Source organism: Mercurialis annua, linkage group LG5 (assembly GCF_937616625.2).
Source record: "Mercurialis annua linkage group LG5, ddMerAnnu1.2, whole genome shotgun sequence".
In the NCBI taxonomy this organism is placed as follows: domain Eukaryota; kingdom Viridiplantae; phylum Streptophyta; class Magnoliopsida; order Malpighiales; family Euphorbiaceae; genus Mercurialis; species Mercurialis annua.
The window spans coordinates 55188126-55209404 of NC_065574.1; the positions used below are offsets into that span (position 1 = coordinate 55188126).

General features: G+C 31.5%; 1 protein-coding gene and 1 long non-coding RNA gene across 25 annotated transcripts; both read left to right on the plus strand.

The window, feature by feature from the left end:
• The first annotated feature begins 360 nt into the window (after positions 1 to 360).
• Positions 361 to 8283, plus strand: LOC126683286 (uncharacterized). 13 transcript variants are annotated; one of them, XR_008790778.1, is made up of 25 exons: positions 361 to 424; positions 1471 to 1565; positions 1846 to 1970; positions 2135 to 2197; positions 2275 to 2349; positions 2419 to 2490; positions 2605 to 2661; positions 2845 to 3027; positions 3101 to 3176; positions 3315 to 3490; positions 3646 to 3747; positions 3822 to 3941; positions 4059 to 4145; positions 4249 to 4712; positions 4824 to 5010; positions 5405 to 5605; positions 5695 to 5757; positions 5831 to 5905; positions 6136 to 6207; positions 6328 to 6482; positions 6565 to 6662; positions 6739 to 6858; positions 6967 to 7549; positions 7656 to 7802; positions 8172 to 8283. It is a non-coding gene; the product is annotated as an uncharacterized LOC126683286 (long non-coding RNA). The 13 variants fall into 13 exon arrangements; XR_008790780.1 differs by lacking the exon at positions 361 to 424 and having other exon boundaries at positions 431 to 1565; positions 6967 to 7049; positions 7152 to 7549; XR_008790781.1 differs by lacking the exon at positions 361 to 424 and having other exon boundaries at positions 431 to 1565; positions 6967 to 7041; positions 7152 to 7549.
• Positions 8284 to 8377: 94 nt separating this feature from the next.
• On the plus strand, positions 8378 to 14593 carry LOC126683285 (uncharacterized). 12 transcript variants are annotated; one of them, XR_007641677.2, is made up of 13 exons: positions 8378 to 8569; positions 8718 to 8797; positions 8870 to 8982; positions 9151 to 9240; positions 9341 to 9421; positions 9662 to 9748; positions 9847 to 9874; positions 9977 to 11312; positions 11519 to 11680; positions 11778 to 11855; positions 12008 to 12305; positions 12400 to 13805; positions 13885 to 13966. XR_007641677.2 is itself a non-coding variant. In XM_050379135.1 (8 exons), the coding sequence occupies exons 1-7, from the start codon at positions 11831 to 11833 to the stop codon at positions 14125 to 14127; spliced, it is 429 nt and encodes a 142-aa protein (XP_050235092.1). In that variant the 5' UTR covers positions 11765 to 11830; the 3' UTR covers positions 14128 to 14144; positions 14285 to 14593. The 12 variants fall into 12 exon arrangements, 2 of the variants coding, with proteins under 2 accessions (XP_055961974.1, XP_050235092.1); XR_008790775.1 differs by having other exon boundaries at positions 12262 to 12305; XR_007641674.2 differs by having other exon boundaries at positions 9977 to 10996; positions 11087 to 11312; positions 11778 to 12305.
• Positions 14594 to 21279: the final 6686 nt, after the last annotated feature.

Consider the following 21279-nt stretch of genomic DNA (forward strand, 5'->3'; position numbering starts at 1 on the left):
TTAAAAGAAGGCCATTAAGTTTATCGCAAATTACAAAATGGATAGTGAGTTATACCATTTTGTTCAAAATTGATACTCAATTATACACCTTTTGTTAATTATGGCATGCCACGTAGGATAAAACGCAAAACGTTTGGTGCGTTTTGCCTTGAGTGACATCCCGTGAAATAATTTGATAACTTAGTGATCATTTTTTAACGATTTGAAATTTAGTACCCTTTCTGTAACATTGGAATAACTCAGAGACCTAGGTTGTTTAATATCCTAAAAAAAATCAACAGCTGTCAGCACTTATTATTCTGTTTTAAAAAAGAAGCGTGACGTGGCAATTATATTCCTAAATGGAGTTGGAATATAATAGTGAGCCGTTACATTCAAACCAAAACCAATTGTCATCAGGATTGTATTTCATGCAGCTATATAAGTAAACCCGCCACTTCCACTTCATTTCATCTCTCTGTCTCTGTATTTGTTTTTGTATTTTGATTTTGTTTTTCTCTCCGACTGTTTTTGTGGCTCTGATTTTGTGTTTCTCTGTGTTTGTGTTTTTTTTTTGTATTTGTGAGTGTATTTTTATGTCTCAGTGTTTGTGATTTTGTGACTTCGAATTTGTGGTTGTGTTTCTTTCTAGGTCAGTAATTTTTGTGATTTTGTCTCTATGATGAGTGCGAATGTTATTTGTGCTAGTAATTTTGCATTTTGATGTTTCTCTTTTGAGTGGGTTTGTTTGTGTTCGTGATTTTATTTTCCTACACGTGTTTGTGAATTTTCAGATTTTCTGGATTTTTGTTTTGAGCCTTGAATGTTTTGGATTTGTAGCTTGATTTGATTTGGGTTCTTCTGTTAGTGTTTTTGTGTCTTTTAGTTTGTGAATTTGTGGAATTTTGGGTGTTTTGTGTCTTAGTGTTTGTGAATATCTGTATTTTTTTTGCCCTAGTGTTTGTGATTGTGTGTCTTTTAGTTTGTGGGTGTCTTCTTTCCGAATTTACGTGTGTGAATGTTCTTTGTGTGAGTAATTTTTGTTTTATTAATTTTTCTCTTTTGCCTGGTTGTGTTTTTATTTTTTTTTCTCTACGTGTTTGTGAATCTTCAGTTATTATAGAATTTTTTCTTATGAGTTTCGAGTTTTTTGGATTTATAGTTTGATTTGATTGAGTTCTAGGTAGGTATTGCTCTTGATAGTTGGTACAGATTTCATGAAACTTCTGAACATTTTTTATGTGATTAGTCTTTGATTTTTGATTTTTCAGTTTACCTCCTGTAATGCTAATGGGAGATTGTATTTGGGTGACTACTAGTACTAGCCTATTTTTTGTTCAATTTATAGCCGGAATCAGTGTTTTAAGGTTTATGTATCTGCTGTGTTCAGTACCTTATGCATAGTAATCATATCGATGTAAGACTTGCAATGCATAGCAAGGAGAATGAAAGAAACCCGTTTGCTTCCATGGTCGTGTTGTTTTATTTCAGGTTGACCCTGTTTCAGCAGCAGCTCCATACGATAAAGAATTTATTGTCTCCTCTCTGGGCTTGCTGAGGGTCTTGATAGCAGGATTGAGAGTTTGGTACTCCTTTTTTCCTCCATAGTCCATACTTCAATTCTATAACAAATTTTCATTTATTTTTATGGGTATGAAGTGCATTTGACTTTTGCTTATATGTTTGGCAAAGGAGTTTATCTGTTTGTGATGATATTGCATTATCAGGAGCTGACTTAGTTATCTTACAAAGGAAATCTTGTTTTAATTTACTAATTCTTGATGCTGGTCACGTGGGATGTCTGCTGTGTAGACGGCTTCCTGTATGATACACTAGTTTAATGACCACCTTTACTTTTCCTAAAAGGTTTCACAAAGCAGTTTGAGGGACCTGCTGCTGCAATGTTCCGCAGACGATGCTTCAGATGTTCGACAAGGTGCTTTTCAATGCTTGGAGACCTTGCAAGGGTGTATGTCACTGGCTGAACTCAAGTAAGTTCTTCTCTGCCAAGTGAGTACAGTTGAATTAAGACCGAGAAGTGTTATCTGTTAGCAAAACAAAATAGTTGCTATTGCCCTAGTTATGTTCTTTAGGCTTCTTTTTTCCCTTTTTTTTCCACTTCTGATGCAGTGTGAATATCTTTATACTTCCTCAGGTGAGTGGTGTACATTTGCGCCCTCGATTGGCCGAATTTCTTAATGTTGCAGCCAAATAACTGGTTAGTACACCTGTTTTCATGGTTTCCTTTTTTTTATTTGGTTGGCTGTAGATTTACCTGATATATATATATAACAGAGCACACCTAAGCTTAAGGGAACTATGTTTGTTGCAAACAATGTTTGTTGGGCTATTGGAGAATTAGCAGTCAAGGTATGTGCTCAGCTTCCTATTTTCTCTAGATTTTCTTTTCTTTTATTTATTGAAACCAGTTATTTTTAGGTCTGTCAAGAATTTTCTCCAATTGTTATGACTCTTATATCAAGTTTAGTATCAATCCTTCAACATCCAGAGGTAATTGTCTCTTCCATTATTCTGTCTACTAGATGTGGTTTTATTATATACCTCATGCAGCAATGCATGTGCATTTAGTTTTTTGATTTATAATTGCATAATTTTCTAAAACAGGACCTCAACAAATCACTAATAGAAAATAGTACAATCACTTTTGGGAGGCTTGCATGGGTTTGTCCTGAGATTACATCACCTTCTATAGAGCGTTTCATGCAATCATGGTGTATTGCTTTGTCTATTTAAGTATCTGTCCATCTATGCGCTCAAACAAAGATATTCCATTTATGTAATGCATAATGCTTTCTTGTGCCGACTTCTATGGTGTCATCACATCAGAAAATGTTTGAATGACAGGATTCGTGATGATATTGGAAAGGAGAATGCTTTCCAAGGCCTATGCGCAGTAGTATGAATTTGATTTCAGAAGTTTTCATCATTAACGGTGAATCAATAAAGTCGAATATTTTGGATCCCTTTCAGGTCCGAGCAAATCCTTCGAGAGCTTTAAGTTCACTTGTATTCATGTGCAAAGATATTGTAAGTTGGCATTTAAGAATGGCTTTTCTTGTTTTAAATGATCTTTAGAATTTATAATTTAAATGTCTTCTAGCGTAACGTAAAAATAGGAAATAAGGAGCAACGAGCTACGCAATGATCTTTGTCAGATGTTGCATGGTTATAAACAGGTTATTAATTTCACATTTTTTCAAAAGTAATTACCCACATGCCTTCTAGTCTTATTTCTGTTATGCAACTTAAATTGTTTAGATTTTTATATCTAAATAGCTGAATAGTCTTTAATTTTTGATTTTTTGATTTTTCAGTCTACTTCCTGTAATGCAAATGGTCAGATTACTGCATCCAGTTCCAATTGAATTTCTTTTTTAAAGAAAGACTTGAAAAAGAATCGGATGCAAGAGGCACCACAATTAGGGTGCATTGTTTAATCCTGCCGCAAGCTGCTTGGAGCATTATGTGTTCACAGAGATTGATAAATCAGGTTGCTGGAATTTAAGTATATTTTCAGAGTTTGGTTGGATTATTAAGTTTTTGCTAGTTTGTTTTATAGGTTAGTATTAGTCTTGCTAGCTAGATTATTCATACTTATGTTCTGTTCAAATTATTTTTCAATACTTATTTGTTTTTTAAATGCAGATTTTTAAAATAAATCCGAGTTTGAAACAAATCCTTGACATCTATATGAAGCAGTTGCAATTCAGATCCCAAATTTTATCTTATGTATCAGGCAACCAAGCGGTAGATGTCAATTTTTATTTTGATAAACAACCATCTTCTTCATTAAAAGTTGACCAACCGGTATGTGATTGCAGTAACTATGGAATTGCTGTTAGGGCTTTAACTGCTACAATATGGGCTCATCACGGTCATGTACCAAAGACAACGCTAACTGATAAGGCACTTGATCTTGCTTCTCCAGATGAGCTCATTGGGTATTATTTGTTATTCTTATTACTCTTTTACAGTTATCAAATTTATGTTCAATTGTTGCTTGGAATATGATAGAAAATTTACCATTTACTTATACATATTTGTGTTTTTATTTTCAGAATTTGGCGTGGTTATTAAGTTTTTGCTTTAGGAATCTACCAGCTGTTTGGAGATGATATATGGGAGATTGAAAAATGAGTTTGCTTGTATCTACTACTTTGAGATTCAGTTATTTTTTGATCTTTCATTACTGGGTGTTGTGTCCCTAGTTGCTTTGGTAATTTGTTTAATGTTCATATGAATTTCCAGGATTTCATTGTGCGGTGGAGCAATATGAAAAAGTAGGTTTCTTCTTAAAGTAGGTTTTAGAAACAGTATTTTCCAAATCATATCTCAGTTGGTTATGTGAAGAATGCCATATTATTTGGTTATTTGGATCTTGAATCGGATGGAAGAATAAATTAGATCATTCATGCTTGGAAGCAGAAGAGGGAGGTCCCAAGAAAGAAAATTTATTATGTGAAGTGTGAAGAAGAGAGGCTGAGGAAGCTGCATGAAGAGGAGGAATCTCGGAAGCATTAAGAGGTTGAGAGACTAAGGGAAGTAGAAGCAGAGCACATGGCAAAATTAGATGAAATTGCTGAGAAACAGAGGCAGAGAGGGTGGAGAGAGAGAGAGAGAGAGAGGGAAGAAAAGAGAAGAGGAGATTAATTGACGTCCCTTCTAGGCCTTCAAATCTTCATGCTCTGTCATTTTACATTGAAGAAAGACAGGTTCTCATTTTCATTTTTAAAACAACATTTTTTAATTAGGCATTAGTATATTCGCTATTTCTAATTCACATGTGCTCTTTTCTTTGTGTATAATGGACACTATATGAATAGGTGGCAATTGCAGCTATGGACTGCCAATCTCTTGATGTTGCAAAGTCTTGCATTCAAATTGAAGATGCAAATGTGAAGCTTGTTTGCTCCAAATCAACAAGTGACTTCTGAAGCAGAATTACACTTTGAGTTTTGGTCAAATAAAGTTGTCGTTGAACCATCCCTTAATGATCATGACAATTCCGAGGTAAGACAAGCTTATTCTGCTTCCATCTTGTTGTTCTCTTTGATTTCTAGAGTTGTTATCTTAGATTGCATTTAGTAAAATTGAAGCATCTTATATATCTGTCATGTAACACAGCTGGTCATTGGCCAGCTTCTCACCCCAGCTGCAATTGTCAGACTTATTTTCTAACTGATATTTTAGATCAGTTTACTTTTCCTTCTGCTATGCTCTCTTTTAATCAGAAACCAAAACACTGAAATAAGAAATGACAAATTTTTTATCTTTTTTGAAGAATACATTATTTTTATCTCTTTTGAATAATACATTATAGAAATAAAGTTTTAAAGTACTTTTATTTATGTGCAACATTATATCATTGCCCTTTGAATAAACCATTTCTACTTTTCCCAAACAGGTTCACAAAGCAGTTTGAGGGACCTGCTGCTGCAATGTTCCGGCCGCAGACAATGCTTCAGATGTTCGACAGGGTGCTTTTGCACTGCTTGGCGACCTTGCGAGGGTGTATGTCACTGGCTGAACTCTAGTAAGTTCTTCTCTGCCAATTGGGTACAGTTGAATTAAGGCCGAGAAGTGTATCTGTTAGCAAAACAAAATAGTAAGTATTGCCCTAGTTATGTTCTTTAGGCTCTTTTTTTCCTTTTTTTCCACTTATGATGCAATTTGAATATCTTTATACTTTCTCAGGTGTGTGGTGTACATTTGCGCCCTCGATTGGCCGGATTTCTTAATGTTGCAGCCAAATAACTGGTTAGTAAACCTGTTTTCATGGTTTCCTCTTTTATGGTTGGCTGCAGATTTACCTAATATATGTATATCACAGAGCACACCTAAGCTCAAGGGAACTGTGTCTGTTGCAAACAATGTTTGTTGGGCTATTGGAGAATTAGCAGTCAAGGTATGTGCTAAGCTTCCTATTTTCTCCTTCCTCAAAAAAAAAAAGCTTCCTATTTTCTCCAGATTTTTTTTTCCTTTAACTCTCTCACTCTCTCTCACTCTCTCTCTCTCTCTCTTTTATATATATATATATATATATATATATATATATATATATACATATTGATTTAATTGTAAGAATTTTCTTTTAGATTCATTTTATTTATTGAAATCAATTTTTTATAATTATAGATTTGTCAAGAAATTTCTCCAATTGTTATGACTCCTATATCAAGTTTAGTAACAATCCTTCAACATCCAGAGGTAATTGTCAATGTCATTATTATTTCTACTAGATGTGGTTTTACGTACCACATGAATAGGTGTTCAGCAGTGCATGTGCAATTGGTTTTCTGATCTCTAATTGCAGAATTTGCTAAACAGGATCCCAACAAAGAGTGCCTCTTGCCACATTATGAAGTGTTCAGCTTCCAGGAATTATGAAATATTCATATTTATTTTTTATCTTCCAGGCACTATCATTCTTTAAAAAACAGACTTTTCAGATTCTTATATGCTGCTTTTATGTTCTTACAAAGGTTAGTAATTAGTCTTGCTAGCTAGATTCATACTTATGTTCTATTCAAATTATTTTTCAATACTTTTGTTTTTGAAATGCAGATAGAATAAATCTGAGTTTGAAACAAATCCTTGACACCTATATGAAGCAGCTGCAATTCAGATCCCAAATTTTATGTTCTGTATCAGGCAACCAAGAGGTAGATGTCAATTTTTATTTTCATAAACAACCATTTTCTTCATTAAGAGTTGACCAACCGTGGCTTGTGATTGCAGTGGCTATTGAATTGCTGTTAGGGCTTTAACTGCTATAACAAGGGCTCATAATGGTCTTGTACCAAAGACAACGCTAACATATAAGGCACTTATTCTTGCTTCTCCAGATGAACTCATTGGGTATTATTTGTTATTCTAATAACTCTTTTCCAGTTATCAAATTTATGTTCAATTGTTGTTTGGAATATGATAGAAAATTTACCGTTTACTTTGTGTTTTTATTTTCAGAATTTGCGTGGTTATTAAGTTTTTGCTCAAGTAATCTACCGGCTGTTTGGAGATATATGGGAGATTGAAAAATGGGTTTGCTTGTATCTACTACTTTGAGATTTAGTTATTTTTTTATCTTTCGTTAGTGGGTGTTGTCTCTATTTGTTTTGGTAATTTTGTTTAATGTTCATATGACTTCCCAGGATTCTTCTTAAAGTAGGTTTTAGAAACAGTATTTTCCAAATCATATCTCAGTTGATCATGTGAAGAACGCCATATTATTTGGTTATTTGGATCTTGAATCCAATGAAAGAATAAATGATCATTCATGCTTGGAAGAAAGAGAGGGAGGAAAATTTATTAAGTGAAGTATGAAAAAGAGAGGGTGAGAAAGCTGCATGGAGAGGAGGAATCCCAGAAGCATTAAGAGGTTGAGAGACTAAGGAAAGTAGAAGCAAAACACATGGCAAAATTAGATGAAACTGCTGAGAAACAGAGGCAGAGAGGGTGGAGAGAGAGAAGAGAAGAGGAGGATATTTACTGACGCCCCTTCTAGGCCTTCAGATCTTCATGCTCTCTCATTTTACATAGAAGAAAGACGGTTTGTAATTTTCATTTTTAATACAATAGTTTAAGTTATTTTTTTAATTAGGCATTAGTATATTAGTCGCTATTTCTAACTCGCATGTGCTCTTTTCTTGGTGTAGAATGGAGACTATATGAATATGTGGCAATTTTAGCTATGGACTGCCAATCTCTTGATGGTGCAAAGGTATTGCATTCAAGTCACAGCTAATATCGTTGAAGATGCAGATGTCGTTGAACCATCCCTTAATGATTATGACATTTCCGAGGTAAGACAAGCTTATTCTGCTTCCATCTTGTCGTTCTCTTTGATTTCATAAGTTGTTATCTTAGATTCCATTAAGTTAAATTGAAGAATCTTATATATCTGCCATGTAACATAGCTGGTCCTTGGCCAGCTCTCACCCCAGCTGCAATTGGTCGACTTATTTTCTAACTGAGATTTCAGACTGGTTACTTTTCCTTCTGCTATGCTCTCTATTAATCAGAAACGAAAAGACTGAAACAAAAAATGACAATTTTTTTTTAAGAATAAATTATATTTAAAGTATTTTTGTTTCCGTGCAACATTATATTATTGCCCTTTGAATAAAAACTTTTTCGTGAACTAACCATTTATTTTCCCCTTTGCTGCTCAGATGGAACTCCAACTTCAAATAAAATGTCTCTATTTTCAAACCTTCTTGGCATGTCTCCAAGGGAAATATCTCCGACACAATGTTTTCCTCTTGCCGATACGATTGTCGAAGGCAAGCAACTTCTCTACCCAGTTCATACTGTAGAGTTTTACAATTTGCTAATTCATGTCTTTATAGAATTTGTGTTTTTTTTTTTCAACAGGATGATTTTAGCTCAAATATGGGTAAAAGCTAGCATGCAAATGTTGGAAAGCATATTTACCCTTACAAAACTCCTTCAACACAACTTTTAACCATCAAGGCACAATAACTTGTAAGATTAAAGTTCAAACATTAGTGAAAGCTATTATGTAAATGCTAAGGTTCCAGGCACTAGATAACTGTTCGGAATCTGTTTGGTGAGCTTCAATTTCTCTCCATCTCTCTCCTTTTCATTAACTTTTCTCTTGAATTACTCTGCACTCATCAAGAATAAACTAGCTATTGGTGCGCATCCAGAAGAACTAGATATTTCTGTTATTCTCAATTTATTTTGTCCATCTCCAGGTATCCGGAGACGCTAGATATTGGTGCACATGAATTGTTTCTGCGATTGTTTAAAGAGAAGCTGCCTAATCTCTAACAAGGTATGAAATTATTTCTCTAGTTAATAGCAGTATAATTAATTGTTTTTTTATTTGCATTTGAAATTTATGTAGCCCACTGCTGCTGATGAACAACTACATAAAGACAAAACCAATCGAACACTTCACACATACGGGCTTTCTGTACCTAAGGAGGGGAGTGTTAAAATTATCATAATTGGGATGAAGTAAGTTCTCTTCTGCTAATTTTTTTTTTTACCATTGTCTTATTTTACCTATTCATATCAAAATCGTTTTCCTTGATTCTCTGCTTCTTTGTGCATTAATATCAATTATCATGGTCTTGCTTTTGTGTTACTGTTGATGATGGTACCATGCATCTCACATGTTTTAAGGTAACAAGTTGCAATGGTTTCAATCTCCATTTTACCAATCTCTATTACGTTATGTGGCGGCATATCAAGGCGGTTATTACTCCTAAAGAGGTAATTGAATTTAATTAAATTTTACCGACTTTAGTTAACAAAAAAGTCAGTTTTGTGAATTTGTTTCGTACGTAATAATTAACCTATATTGATGATTTAGGTTTTGTTTCGCGATCCACTTGATGAAAATGTTATTCCAGCTGTTGAGGACCTTTTCTCAGCATCACAACGATGAACAAAGGTTAGTTGGTCGTATAGTTCATGGTCTATAAATTTCTACCACTTTTGGCAGAAGAAGGTGGTGACTTAATTCCACCGGCAATGACGTACCAGTTGCTTGAAGGGGATGTACTCTGATATTGAATACCTATGATACTGACAGGATATTGAATACCTATGATACTGATAGGATGCATCAGACTTCACATTCTGTCCAAGTATGATAAGATTGTTTTCTCTTGTCCTAATTACTTTTGTGTAGGTTTGGCCTAGTGGTCTTTTTTCTTCAGTTGGTCAGCCAAGCAATATAGTGTTAGATGGATTCAAGGATTGCGATCAACTCAAGTATGTAAGTTTTGCACGATTTCAATATTACTTTTTTTTCTTTCTTTTATGCTGTTGGTGAAATCCATTTGCTGAACTTGAGGAAGTGGTTGCTGTTTGCAGGGGATACAAATTCTAATTTTGGAAAAGGGTGAGTTATTAATTGTTTTTTTGAAAAGGTGAGTAATTAATTTTTATCATAAAGGATTCTAATTTATTATTTACTTAAACATATTTATGTTTTTATTTTCAGAACTTGGTGGGATTATTAAGTTTTGCTGATTTGTTTTCTAAGAATCTACCGGTTGTTTGGAGATATGTGGGAGGTTGAAAAATGGGTTTGCTTGAGATTTAGAGTTTTTTTTTTATCTTTGGTTCTTGGCTGTTGTGTCTCTACTTGCTTTCGTTGAATTGTTATATGACTTTCCATATCATATCTCAGTTGATCATGTGAAGAATGCCATATATTTGGTAATTTGGATCTTGAATCGGATGAAATGCAAGATTAACTTGCAAAATTTTCCAAGTTTTTAAATAAAGCAAGGACCATGATATATCCTCCAGTAAAGAATTCTTTAAAAGTAGGTGGTATTTTACCTGGATTAGGGGATATTGTGGATAAGGAACATAAGAGACTTCTTGCTTGTAAATCAATTATTGAGAAGAGAAAGGAACAACAAGAATGTCAACTACAACGAGGGGAGTCGTCAAGGAGGCTGCAATAACAGAAGAAAAGAGAAGAGACAGAGCAGAAGAAGCATGCTTTTGAACTTGAGCGAAGGAAGAAGAACCAAATGATCCTTCAAGAATTATTATAGGCATTGCTAGAGGAGAGAAAAGGTAAGAGAGAAATGCTTCACTAATATAAACTGCCTTTCAACAGCGATTAGTGGAAGAGACGGCCCTTCATCAACGTAAGCAGAAGCTAGAGACTGAACTGAGGAGACAACATCATGATAGGGACCTCAAAGAGAAGAATAGGTTGTCTCAGATGCTTGAAAACAAGATAATTTTCCAAGAGCGGTAGGAGAGGTCAGAAAGAATAGATTAGATCATTCATGCTCGGAAGCAAGAGAGGGAGGCCACGAGATAGAAATTTTATTATGTGAAGTGTGAAGAGGAGAGGCTGAGAAAGCTGCATGGTAGGAATTCCAGAAGCATGAAGAGGCTGAGAGACTAAGGAAAGTAGAAGCTAAACACGCGACAAAATTAGATGAAATTGCTGAGAAACAGAGGCAAAAAAAGAGGAGATTAACTGACGCCTCTTCTAGAAGTATTTTAAAACCAATACTTTAATTTTTTTATTAGGCACTAGTATATTAGTGGCTATTTCTCACTCGCATGTGCTCTTTTCTTGGTGTAGAATGGGCACTATATGAATAGGCGACAATTGCAGCTATGGACTGCCAATTTCTTGATGTTGCAAAGGTATTACATTCAGTTGTTGCAGCTAATTTCATTGAATATGCAGATGTGAAGCTTGTTTCCTCCAGATCAACAAGTGTCTTCTGAAGCAGAATTACCCTTTGAGTCTTGGTCAGCTAAAGGCTGTCATTAAACCATCCCTTAATGATCATGACGATCCCCAAGTAAGACAAGCTTATTCTTCTTCTATCTTGTTGTTCCCTTTGATTTCAAAAGTTTTTATTTTAAACTGTACCTTGGTTTAAAAATATTTTGTTGTCTATATTAAAATGATATTTTAAGTAGCCAGCCAGAGATTATAAGGTGGAAATGGAATGCCCGCACTCTTTATGATAGTTTTTTAATACATTTTATATTTTATTATGTGAAGTGTGAAGAGGAGAGGCTGAGAAAGCTGCATGGTAGGAATCCCAGAAGCATGAAGAGGCTGAAATGTTCATTTTTTATTATTTTTCAGCTTCCACGCAGTAGTCTTTAAACAGAACACTTATCATAATTATTAGTTGATGCTCATATATATGTTCTTGCAAAGGTTAGTATTACTGTAGAAGTCTTGTTAGATTCGTACTCATGTTCTATTCAATTTATTTTCCATACTTATGATCTGTTCTTGAAATGCATATTTCTAGAATAAATTCGAGTTTGAAACAAATCCTTGACACCTATTCAGATCCCAAGTTTTATGTTATGTATCAGGCAACCAAGAGGTAAATGTCAATTCTGATTTCCAATTTTTAAGATATAAGAAGCAGAAAGATAAGTTTTTTCTCCCCTTTAGTTAATTCTGACTGTAATTTTAGTTACGATTTTATGGAATTGCATGATTACTATTATAGTACTACGTACTTCATACATTTAGTGATGAAGGGGAAGGAACATGCAGCGGAGAGAGTGAGACTGACTCCCTCCCCGGAGGGGAGGAGGCTTTCCCGAAGCCAAAAGGGAGGTACCGTAATAGTAAATAAAAAATAAAAATTAAAAATTAAAAGCAACAATAAGAAACGACAGTTTCTCTTATAGGATTTGAAGTTTAGAGTTTTATATTTGCTCACTATTAGTATTACATTAATTTTGAAATCTTTTTGATGTCTGTATTTACTGCTTTGATAACAGGGGTTTTAAGATATTGTTCAGAGCATAAGATTAAACTATTGAAGGTATATATATTGTGTGTTAAATCTCCAAATATACTTTTATGTTCTCATTGTTTTTATTCTAACAAGGCTATTAACTTTGTGAACTTACTCTCAGATTGATCATTTATGTCTTTCTCGCGTTTGCTCAGAGACAGTAGGTGGACTTCCCGATTTTTTCCTATGCCTTAACCGAAACTGAGTATTGACTCCGGGCGGTTTGAAAAATCTTTTCTTAATTTTGTAGGATGTCATTATCTTACATTGTCTACTACATACTATAGTAGTTTGGTTAATGGTTTTAATCTTCACTTCAGGAACAAACACAAATATAAGTGCTCTTTCTTCTTTTTAAATTTAAATTATATACTTTGATTTATAATTGTGAAGTTTGGTTTTATCGTTATTGAATTGTATGATTATTATTTTTACCAAGTAAAAAATTAACGAATTTTAAAAATAATACGATTGTTTTTACAAGTTATGCATATTTTTCTTTTAATTAAATTATGAATGTTTTTTTTAAATTTGCATCCGCGGTTATATTATTTGTACAACTAGGGTTAGGAATAGGGTTTTGGTATACTTAGGATTAGGGTTTATGTATTAGGGTTAGGATTATGGTTTAAGGTTAGTATGTTTAGGGTTAGGCTTTCAATATTAAGGTTTAGGGTTTAGTATATTTAGGATTAGGTTTTAAGGTTTACTATATTTTAGGTTAGGATTAGGGTTTCAGGGTTTAGGATTAGGGTTAGTGTTAGTGTTAGGATAAGGGTTTAGAATTTAAGGTATTAGCTATTAGGGTTTTGTATATTTAGAATTAGGGTTTAAGGTTTACTATATTATGGGTTAGTATTAGGGTTTAGGATTAGGGTTAGTATTAGTGTTAGGATAAGGGTTTAGAATTTAAGGTATTAGCTATTATGTATATTTAGAATTAGGGTTTAAGGTTTACTATATTTTAGGTTAGGATTAGGGTTTTAGGGTTTAGGATTAGGGTTAGTGTTAGTGTTAGGATAAGGGTTTAGAATTTAAGGTATTAGCTATTAGGGTTTTGTATATTAGGATTAGGGTTTAGTATATTAGGATTAGCTCCAGGTAAATTTAACTTTTCCCAACCGCAATCCCTCTTTTTGTGCAGTTATTGCATTTTAATTATTAGTGGCAATTGATAACTCGCATGTGCTCATTTGTTGGTGTAGAATGGACACTATTTGAATAGGTGGCAATTAGACTGTAGCTTGGTTTGAAAGTATTCTTTTGTCTGTATTGAAATGATATCTTAAGTAGCAAGACAGATGATTAGTTGGAAATGGAATGCATACCCTTGCATATTACATTATATATTCACAATTTTAGTACTGAGCTCTATTAGATAGTTATTTATTTCATTTTATATTTTGAATTTAGCAAATCTTGCCACATTATGAAATGTTCATTTTGTATGTTTTTTGTTCAGCACTACAAGTCTTTAAACAACGGAATTATCAGATTCTTTTATGCTGCTTTAATGTTCTTGCAAAGGTTAGTAATAGTCTTGCTAGATTCATACTTATGTTCTGTTCGATTTATTTTCCAGTACTTACCTATGTTTGAAATGCAGATTTCTAGAATAAATATGAGTTTGAAACAAATCCTTGACACCTACATGAACCAGCTGCAATTCAGATCTCAAGTTTTATGTTTTGTATTAGGCAACCAAGAGGTAGATGTCAGTTTTGATTTCCATAAACAGCTATTTTTTTTCATTAAGAGTTGACTCAACTGTGGTATGTGATTGCAGTGGCTATGGAATACTGCAAGGGCTTTAACTGCTTTGATGGTCGTAGACCAGAGCCAATGCTGACGGATAAACTTTTGAAGGCATTTGATCTCGTTTCTCCAAATGAACTCATTGGATATTATTTATCATTCTTATAACTCTTTATTCATATACATTGCTTTTATAGTTGATTTTTACTTGAGACCTGATACTTATGTCCCGTAACATATGGCTTTTATAGGGACGGCTTGTAATTTGGGCAGTGTAAATCGTCTCTAAAGCTCCAGACTAATACGGAGCATGAATTCAGTCAGGCTATCCAGCATTCACAGGACATAATACGATCAAACTTATGGGCACTATTGGTTGAAGTTAATAGGATCCGAGTACAAGCAATTGATTGAACAAATTCGTAACTTAGAGTCTAATGTATTATCTTTATTTATCGTTGTAGATGAGTTCATAATTTATCTAAGATCTCTTCCTGCTTATTGTTCTAATTTTGTAATATTCATTTTTTCGTATTTAATTTAAACTCCCCATTATGTTATATTGGTGTCCTTTTCTAATTTGCTAATCATATATGTAATTATTTTTTATTCCTGATCCAGATTGTAATTAAGTCATTTTTTTATTTGTGGTTATCGCAATTTGTAATTTAAATAAATTACCAATGTTATTTTTATTTTTTTTAAATATTTAATTAAAAATAATTTATATTTTCTAAATAGTATTTTTTTAATAAATTATAATTTTTATTTGATTATTTACAAAAGGATTTTTGAAAAAATTACCATTCCAGTAATATTCTCATGAATCCCAATTTTTTTTAATTTTTATTCTCATGATTTTCTAATTTATATAAAATACTTATTTAATTATTTGAACCTTTCTATAAGTATCTTTTTTAAAAATTTCATAAATTTTCAATTTTCCTGTTTAATTTATGTGTTCTTCTAATTATATGCTATGTTTTTGTATTTCTTTTATTCTAAATTTTTACTCCATAATATAATATATCATCGAAATATTGAAAAAAAAACATTCAATTTGTTTAGATTCATTTTATATGTTATTATGGGCCTGTTTGGTTCAATTGTAGCTGTTAGCTGTTGCTGATAGCTGATAGTTGTTAGCTGTTGGCTGGTAGCTGATCGCCGATTGACCGTACGTGTTTGGTTAGATTTGATTAACTGTTGTTGTTTATATATAAAATAACCGTAAAGGGTATATTTTTTGTTTTTATTTATTAAAATATAATTATTTATTAAAAAACTTATTAAATTATAGTGTTTTAATATAAATAAAATAATTTTATATAATTTATAAACAATTAGAGTATTTAAAAATAATTTAAATAATTTTATATATTAAAAAAAGATATATTCTAGTAGGGGTAATTTTGTTTAAATAATTAAAAAAACTGAAACAGCTATCAGCTGTTGGAAAAAAACTCCAAAATAGAGTTTTTCAAACAGCAGCTGTTAGAGGTTCAAAAAACTCCAAAAAAACTCCTAAAATAATCTCACCAAACACTTTGGTGGAGCTTTTTGAAAAGCAAAAGCTAAAAATTTCACCAAAAAACTGAATCAAACACCTCCTATATTTTCAAAATTGGATCATATTTTGTACTATGTAATAGTGTGATTAGATTATAAATTAGTATTCAATAATTCTTTTTATAATATGACATTAATACTATTTCTAGAATATAATACTCAGTGAAATCCATTCTGAAATAGTTTTCGCTTTAACCATTTTCACACAAATTAAGAAATCAATAAATATGTCTGAAATCATAAGTATCTTTACTAAATTAGCCCTTCTTTAAACTTGTTAACATTAATTAGTATGACTCTTTATTTGTATTTTGTATTCTTTCAATAAATTGATGAGGGATATATATGGAAAAATAGCAATAAATGTTTTCTTGGTTTTCTAAAGTGACAAGTATTATGTAACAAAAAAATCCCCCTAAAACGACAACTATTTCTGAATGGAGGGAGTATATTTTAAAAATAGAAAAGGGCCTTTAATGTTTAACGATAATCAAAAACTCCTTGTGACATATTTGTCTTGAATATACCTTTAATTTTTTTTAGGACTTTTTACACAAACAACCTACTTTCTCTAATATATTACTCCCTCCGTCCCAATAGAGTTGTCCACTTTGAAAAAAAAAAATTATCCCAAAACTATTGTTCACTTTCAAAAAGTAAGTAACCTTTACACTCAATTTTTCTTTATTACCCCTATTTAAAATCCACTAATAAGTAAATTGAAAGTAAATTGCAAGTGGACTCTATATATATTAAATAGGGGTATGATAAAAAAAGTAAGGAAAATTTTATAACACCCATAAGCAATAATTATTTTTCTTAAACTGTGTGATGAAGGAAAGTGGACAACTCAATGTTGGTAGATATGGAATGTTGGACACGCAGTAAAACTGTCTGATAGCTTAAGATGAGGACGATGAAGGATAAGGATCGAGTAAGGATCTTTTCCAATATGTTTTCCTTTTTCTGGAAAGGCCTTATCCAGATATAGACACCATTGAGGGATGGTTTGAAACCACTTAAGAAAGGTCAAAAGATGAGAGTTTTGTTTTTTTCCTTGGAGGACCAGGTGAATAGAACGACAAAGGTGAGGGGGTCGGAAAATGAAAGCTATCGAATAAAGATGGAGGAAAAACCAAAGGAAACAAAGTAACTCCGGAGGCCATTCAAAATCTTCATCTTGTGGGCTCAGATCTAACAAGGTGAATGGTTTGCAGAATGAATATGTAGGATGGATCCCTAGCTCATAAAGGAACCTAGGACCATAGTTCCGGACAAGCTCAGTTTGATAGTAGAACAACTGTGCTTTTGCAAATGTCTGTAGCTGTCCCGGAGACATATTATCAAGAACTCCTGGAGGTTGCCGCATCAAAAGGAGGGAGTACTTTTATACAGCGTCTATTTTGACATATCAAAACTATTGTACACGCTACAAATAATTACTTTTATATGGTTCCTATATAAGCTACCCTAATAAGATAAAAAAATCACAATTTCATTATTTTCTCTCTTCTCTTTCTCTCAGCTCCCGTTCTTTCTCCTCATTCACCAGCACTTAATTTCATGATCAACGGCTCATCGTTCTTATCATCGTCTCCGTCGTCATTTTCGCCAACACTATCATCTCCCCCGTTCGTCGTCGTATCTAGTTGATTTCAGATCTACAGTTTATTCATTATTATTCTTCTTCTTTTTTTTTATTTTCAGATCTACAATTTTTTTTACTGTTTTTTCACCATTAAACATATATCTACAATTTTTTTACTGTTTTTTCACCATTAAACATATACTCCCTCCGTCCCGTTTAAGAAGGGACAAATGAGTTTTACACAAATATTAATAAAATAAGACAATATTTTATTTTGTCATGTCTACCCCTATTAATTAGTATTGTTTCTCCTAATAATAGAATAAATGTATTGTAAATTGAGTTGTATTTAATGCATATTGAAATAACTAAAGGGATAAAAGTGGAAGTTCAATATAAATTGGCACAGAAAACACGATATGACCTTCTTAGATGGGACAAATAAAAATGGGATATGTCCCTTCTTAAACGGGACGGAGGGAGTATAAAGATTATATTTAAAAAATATAATACTAATTTCAATTCAATAAATTTTATGTATAAACATGTATAATTTTTTTTTGAAATCATCTTGTTTAATTCTATTAACTGTTATTTTGTTGATTGAAATTATGATTTACAAAGTCTATTCTAACGCATGTAGTGAAGCGGCTGCGCGACCTTTCAAGCATTTAAAAAGGGCTGAATAATTGCTGAAATGGTTAAAATAAAGACACCGTACATTAAAATAAATTGTCAAGCTTGTTTCATTCGAAATAACGAAAGAAGATAAGCGCTGGTGCGAAGAGCAAAGTTTCTGTTGAATTTTTTGAACATGAAAAAGTCTCGATCAAGAAATCAATGAAGGTATTATTCATTTGATTTTACTTTGTATAGTTAATTTTATTTAACTTGTAGTGATTGTTTTTTGGTATGTTATTGTATGTATTTTGTATCTTATTTTGTTCTGTTTTTGAAAGACTTATTAATCTTTATCTTTTCACTTGTTGACATGTTGTTATATGATGTTGATTGTAACAGTCACTTAAGACTAGGTCAACTTCTAGTTCTTCGAAGAATAAACTTTATAGTGAACCTGAAAAAGATTTGGATGATGTCTTTATTAAGGTATTCATCTTTTCTATTTTGTGAAATGGAATTGTATCGTACCCGAATTTGTCAAAGCTTAGTTAAGTATGAGAGATGGAAGATAGAAGACAGAAAACAATTACACAAGTGATGTTGAAAGAACTGTGCAGCTGCGAATAGAATTGAAAGGCAAATATTTTAAAATAGATTTTTTTAATTTATGAACTATTGTGTTGGGTGTATGTATAATATTTTTTTACTTTTATATGTATGGATGATTTTATTTTTTATTTAAATTATTGTTGTTGTTTTTTCATATTTTCTGAGTAATTACTCTGATAATTTTGGTTCATTTATTTTGAAATTTTTGTACTTTTATTTTTTTAATAGAATTACTATTATCATATTAACAAGTTATCAACATAATGTTAATATGATATCAACAATTAATGTTAATTTAGTCAAGATTTTTGTAAAATGAGAACATTGATTGATTCAAGTCAAAAACAAACAACATATTATCAAAATCATGTCAACAGATCTGAAATCAAATAGATGACGACAATGAGCAGAGTAGATGATGGGGTTGGCGAAAATGACGAAGGAGACGATGATGAGAACGATAATGGAGAAGCGGAGAAATAGAGGACGGCATAGCGGAAGACGGCGGAGCAGAAACATGAATGCAGAGAGAGAAAATTGAATTGAGAAGAAGAGAGAATTAAACAATGATGAAGAAAGAGAAAATAAATGAAATTATGATTTTTGTGCTATTAAAATTAAATATATATAATCCGTATAAAAGTAAAAAATCTCCCTGTATATAGTAGTTTAGACTGAAATTATGACTCGTATAAAAGTAATAATTTAATCAAGGGTGGGGATTTTTGCACTCCACAAATTGATAATTGGACTCCACTTTCACCTTTTAAATTTAGGGTTAAATGCAAATTCATACACCAACTTTGACCTAATTTGCAATTACAACATAAACTTTTAAACTTGGCAATGTCGGTAACCAACTTTTATTTTTTGACAAATTGGTACACCGACCAATCATAAAACGACAAATGGCGGTTTATTACAATGTCCACGTTAGTGTTTTTTGAGTTTGGTGTATCGTTTTGCCAAAATTGTAAAGTTAGTTACTGACATTGCCAAGTTTTAAAGTTTATGTTGTAATTGCAAATTAGGTCAAAGTTGGTGTATGAATTTGCATTTAACCCTTAAATTTAAAAATGACTCTGTTGCCCTTAATAATCACTTGTCTTCATTCTTACTTAGCTTTCATTTTTTAAAATTCTAATACACTTTTAAATTTTTTAGCGCTGTTTATTTTTTAAACTCTTTAATTTTAAATAATTATTTTTTTAATTTTTTAGTTTCCAATAACTCTATTTATTATTGATTTTAATTTATCTATCTATTTTAAAGTGTTGTTTTAGAAAACTATTAACAATTTAGTAAAAAACAACTAAAAAGATATTCACTTTTATACTTTACATATAGCATTATATGATATATTTGACTACTTTGTAAAATAAAATGTAATATATTTATTGTTATTTTAAAAACACGTATTTTAATATATGTTATGGTATATTTATGAGATTATTTGATATAACCTATGTATTATATTTATTATAACCCACAAATCTAGTATAATTGGGCTATAATATTTTTATAAAAAGATACCTAAATGAATTTGTATGATTTTCTTTATGTATAAATAAATATAAGTATCTATTAAATTTTAAAAAAAATTCCAAGAATGTAATTTATAAATGAACCACTAATATTTATAAAATACCTAAATGATAAGAAAGTTTTAAATAATTCTATAAATTAAATTTTAAATTTTTCAAATTAGATTTAAAAATTTTCAAATTAGATTTTTCCATATTAAAGTATAACTGTTATTTTTTGCTTATGAATTTTTTTGTTGTAAATATAATGACAGTAAGAAATTTTTGGCAAAAACAAATGCACTAAACCTAGCTAGAATATTGATTGTAGAAAGTAATGTGAAATATTAGAAGATAGTAAATGATTTTAGCAAAGGATAACAAAGTAATTTGAAGTTAAAATTGGAGTGCAATTATAAATAAGGGAGTGCAAAAATCGCTACCCTTTAATCAATATAGGGTAATTGTAAAAAGCCCATAAAATTAGAGAAATTCTTATGTATATTCGGTCTACCACGTCATCCTTAGACTAAGCCAATGATATCATAACACCTCATTAAAATGAGGGTAATTTTGTTTTTTATTTGCATACACTTTTGAATAATAATATTACAAGAACACCCTCATTTTAATGAAGTGTTATGATATAATTGGCTAATTTACGGATAACGTGGTAGACTGAATCTACCTAAGAATTTCTCATAAAATTATTGCTTACTTAGGAGAGAGAAAAGAAAGCAAAAACAAACTTCTTCTTAACCTAAAAAAAAGTAGAGGCGGCTGAACTAATTTATAATTTCAAGAACAGGGACACCAAGTGTTTCCTCAACATCCAATGAAAAATCGACACCTAGAAAAGTAGACCGTCCAAAAATTTGACTCAGTTGACCCACTGAAATGAACCTTAAGTTGAATTATCTTGTAAAAAGTTGAAAATAATTAGAGTTCTTTTTTATAGAAAAAATAATTAGTTCTTTTTTAGATGATTAATCAGCTATTTTACAAATCCAGAATAATAAAAATTAGGATACTAGAAATAAATAATAAAAACTAACCTAAAAAAATTAAAATTAATAATTTAATTTACTTCCGTTATTGTATGATGTAAAAGTTAAAGCAAAACAATTTTTTTGTTTTATAATTTGTTTTTGTTTATATAACTGCCATGTCAATAAATATTAAACGTATATTTTAATATAGAAAATATAAATCAATGTGATTTATTAATTATTTGATGATCTTTAGAAATCTTATCACATAAGATGATAAGATAAATAAATATTCCACTTATATTAAATCAAACTTCCATAAAACAATAACATGCACATCAATCAAA

Excerpts from the sequence above, each read along its gene's own strand:
- LOC126683285 (XM_056105999.1), top strand. The coding sequence starts at position 11,959 with ATGGAATTGCATGATTACTATTATAGTACTACGTACTTCATACATTTA. Across the intron at positions 12,095-12,261 it reads TTCCCGAAGCCAAAAGGGAG|GGGTTTTAAGATATTGTTCA; the intron begins GTACCGTAATAG and ends CTTTGATAACAG. Across the intron at positions 13,806-13,884 it reads GCTTTAATGTTCTTGCAAAG|ATTTCTAGAATAAATATGAG; the intron begins GTTAGTAATAGT and ends TTTGAAATGCAG.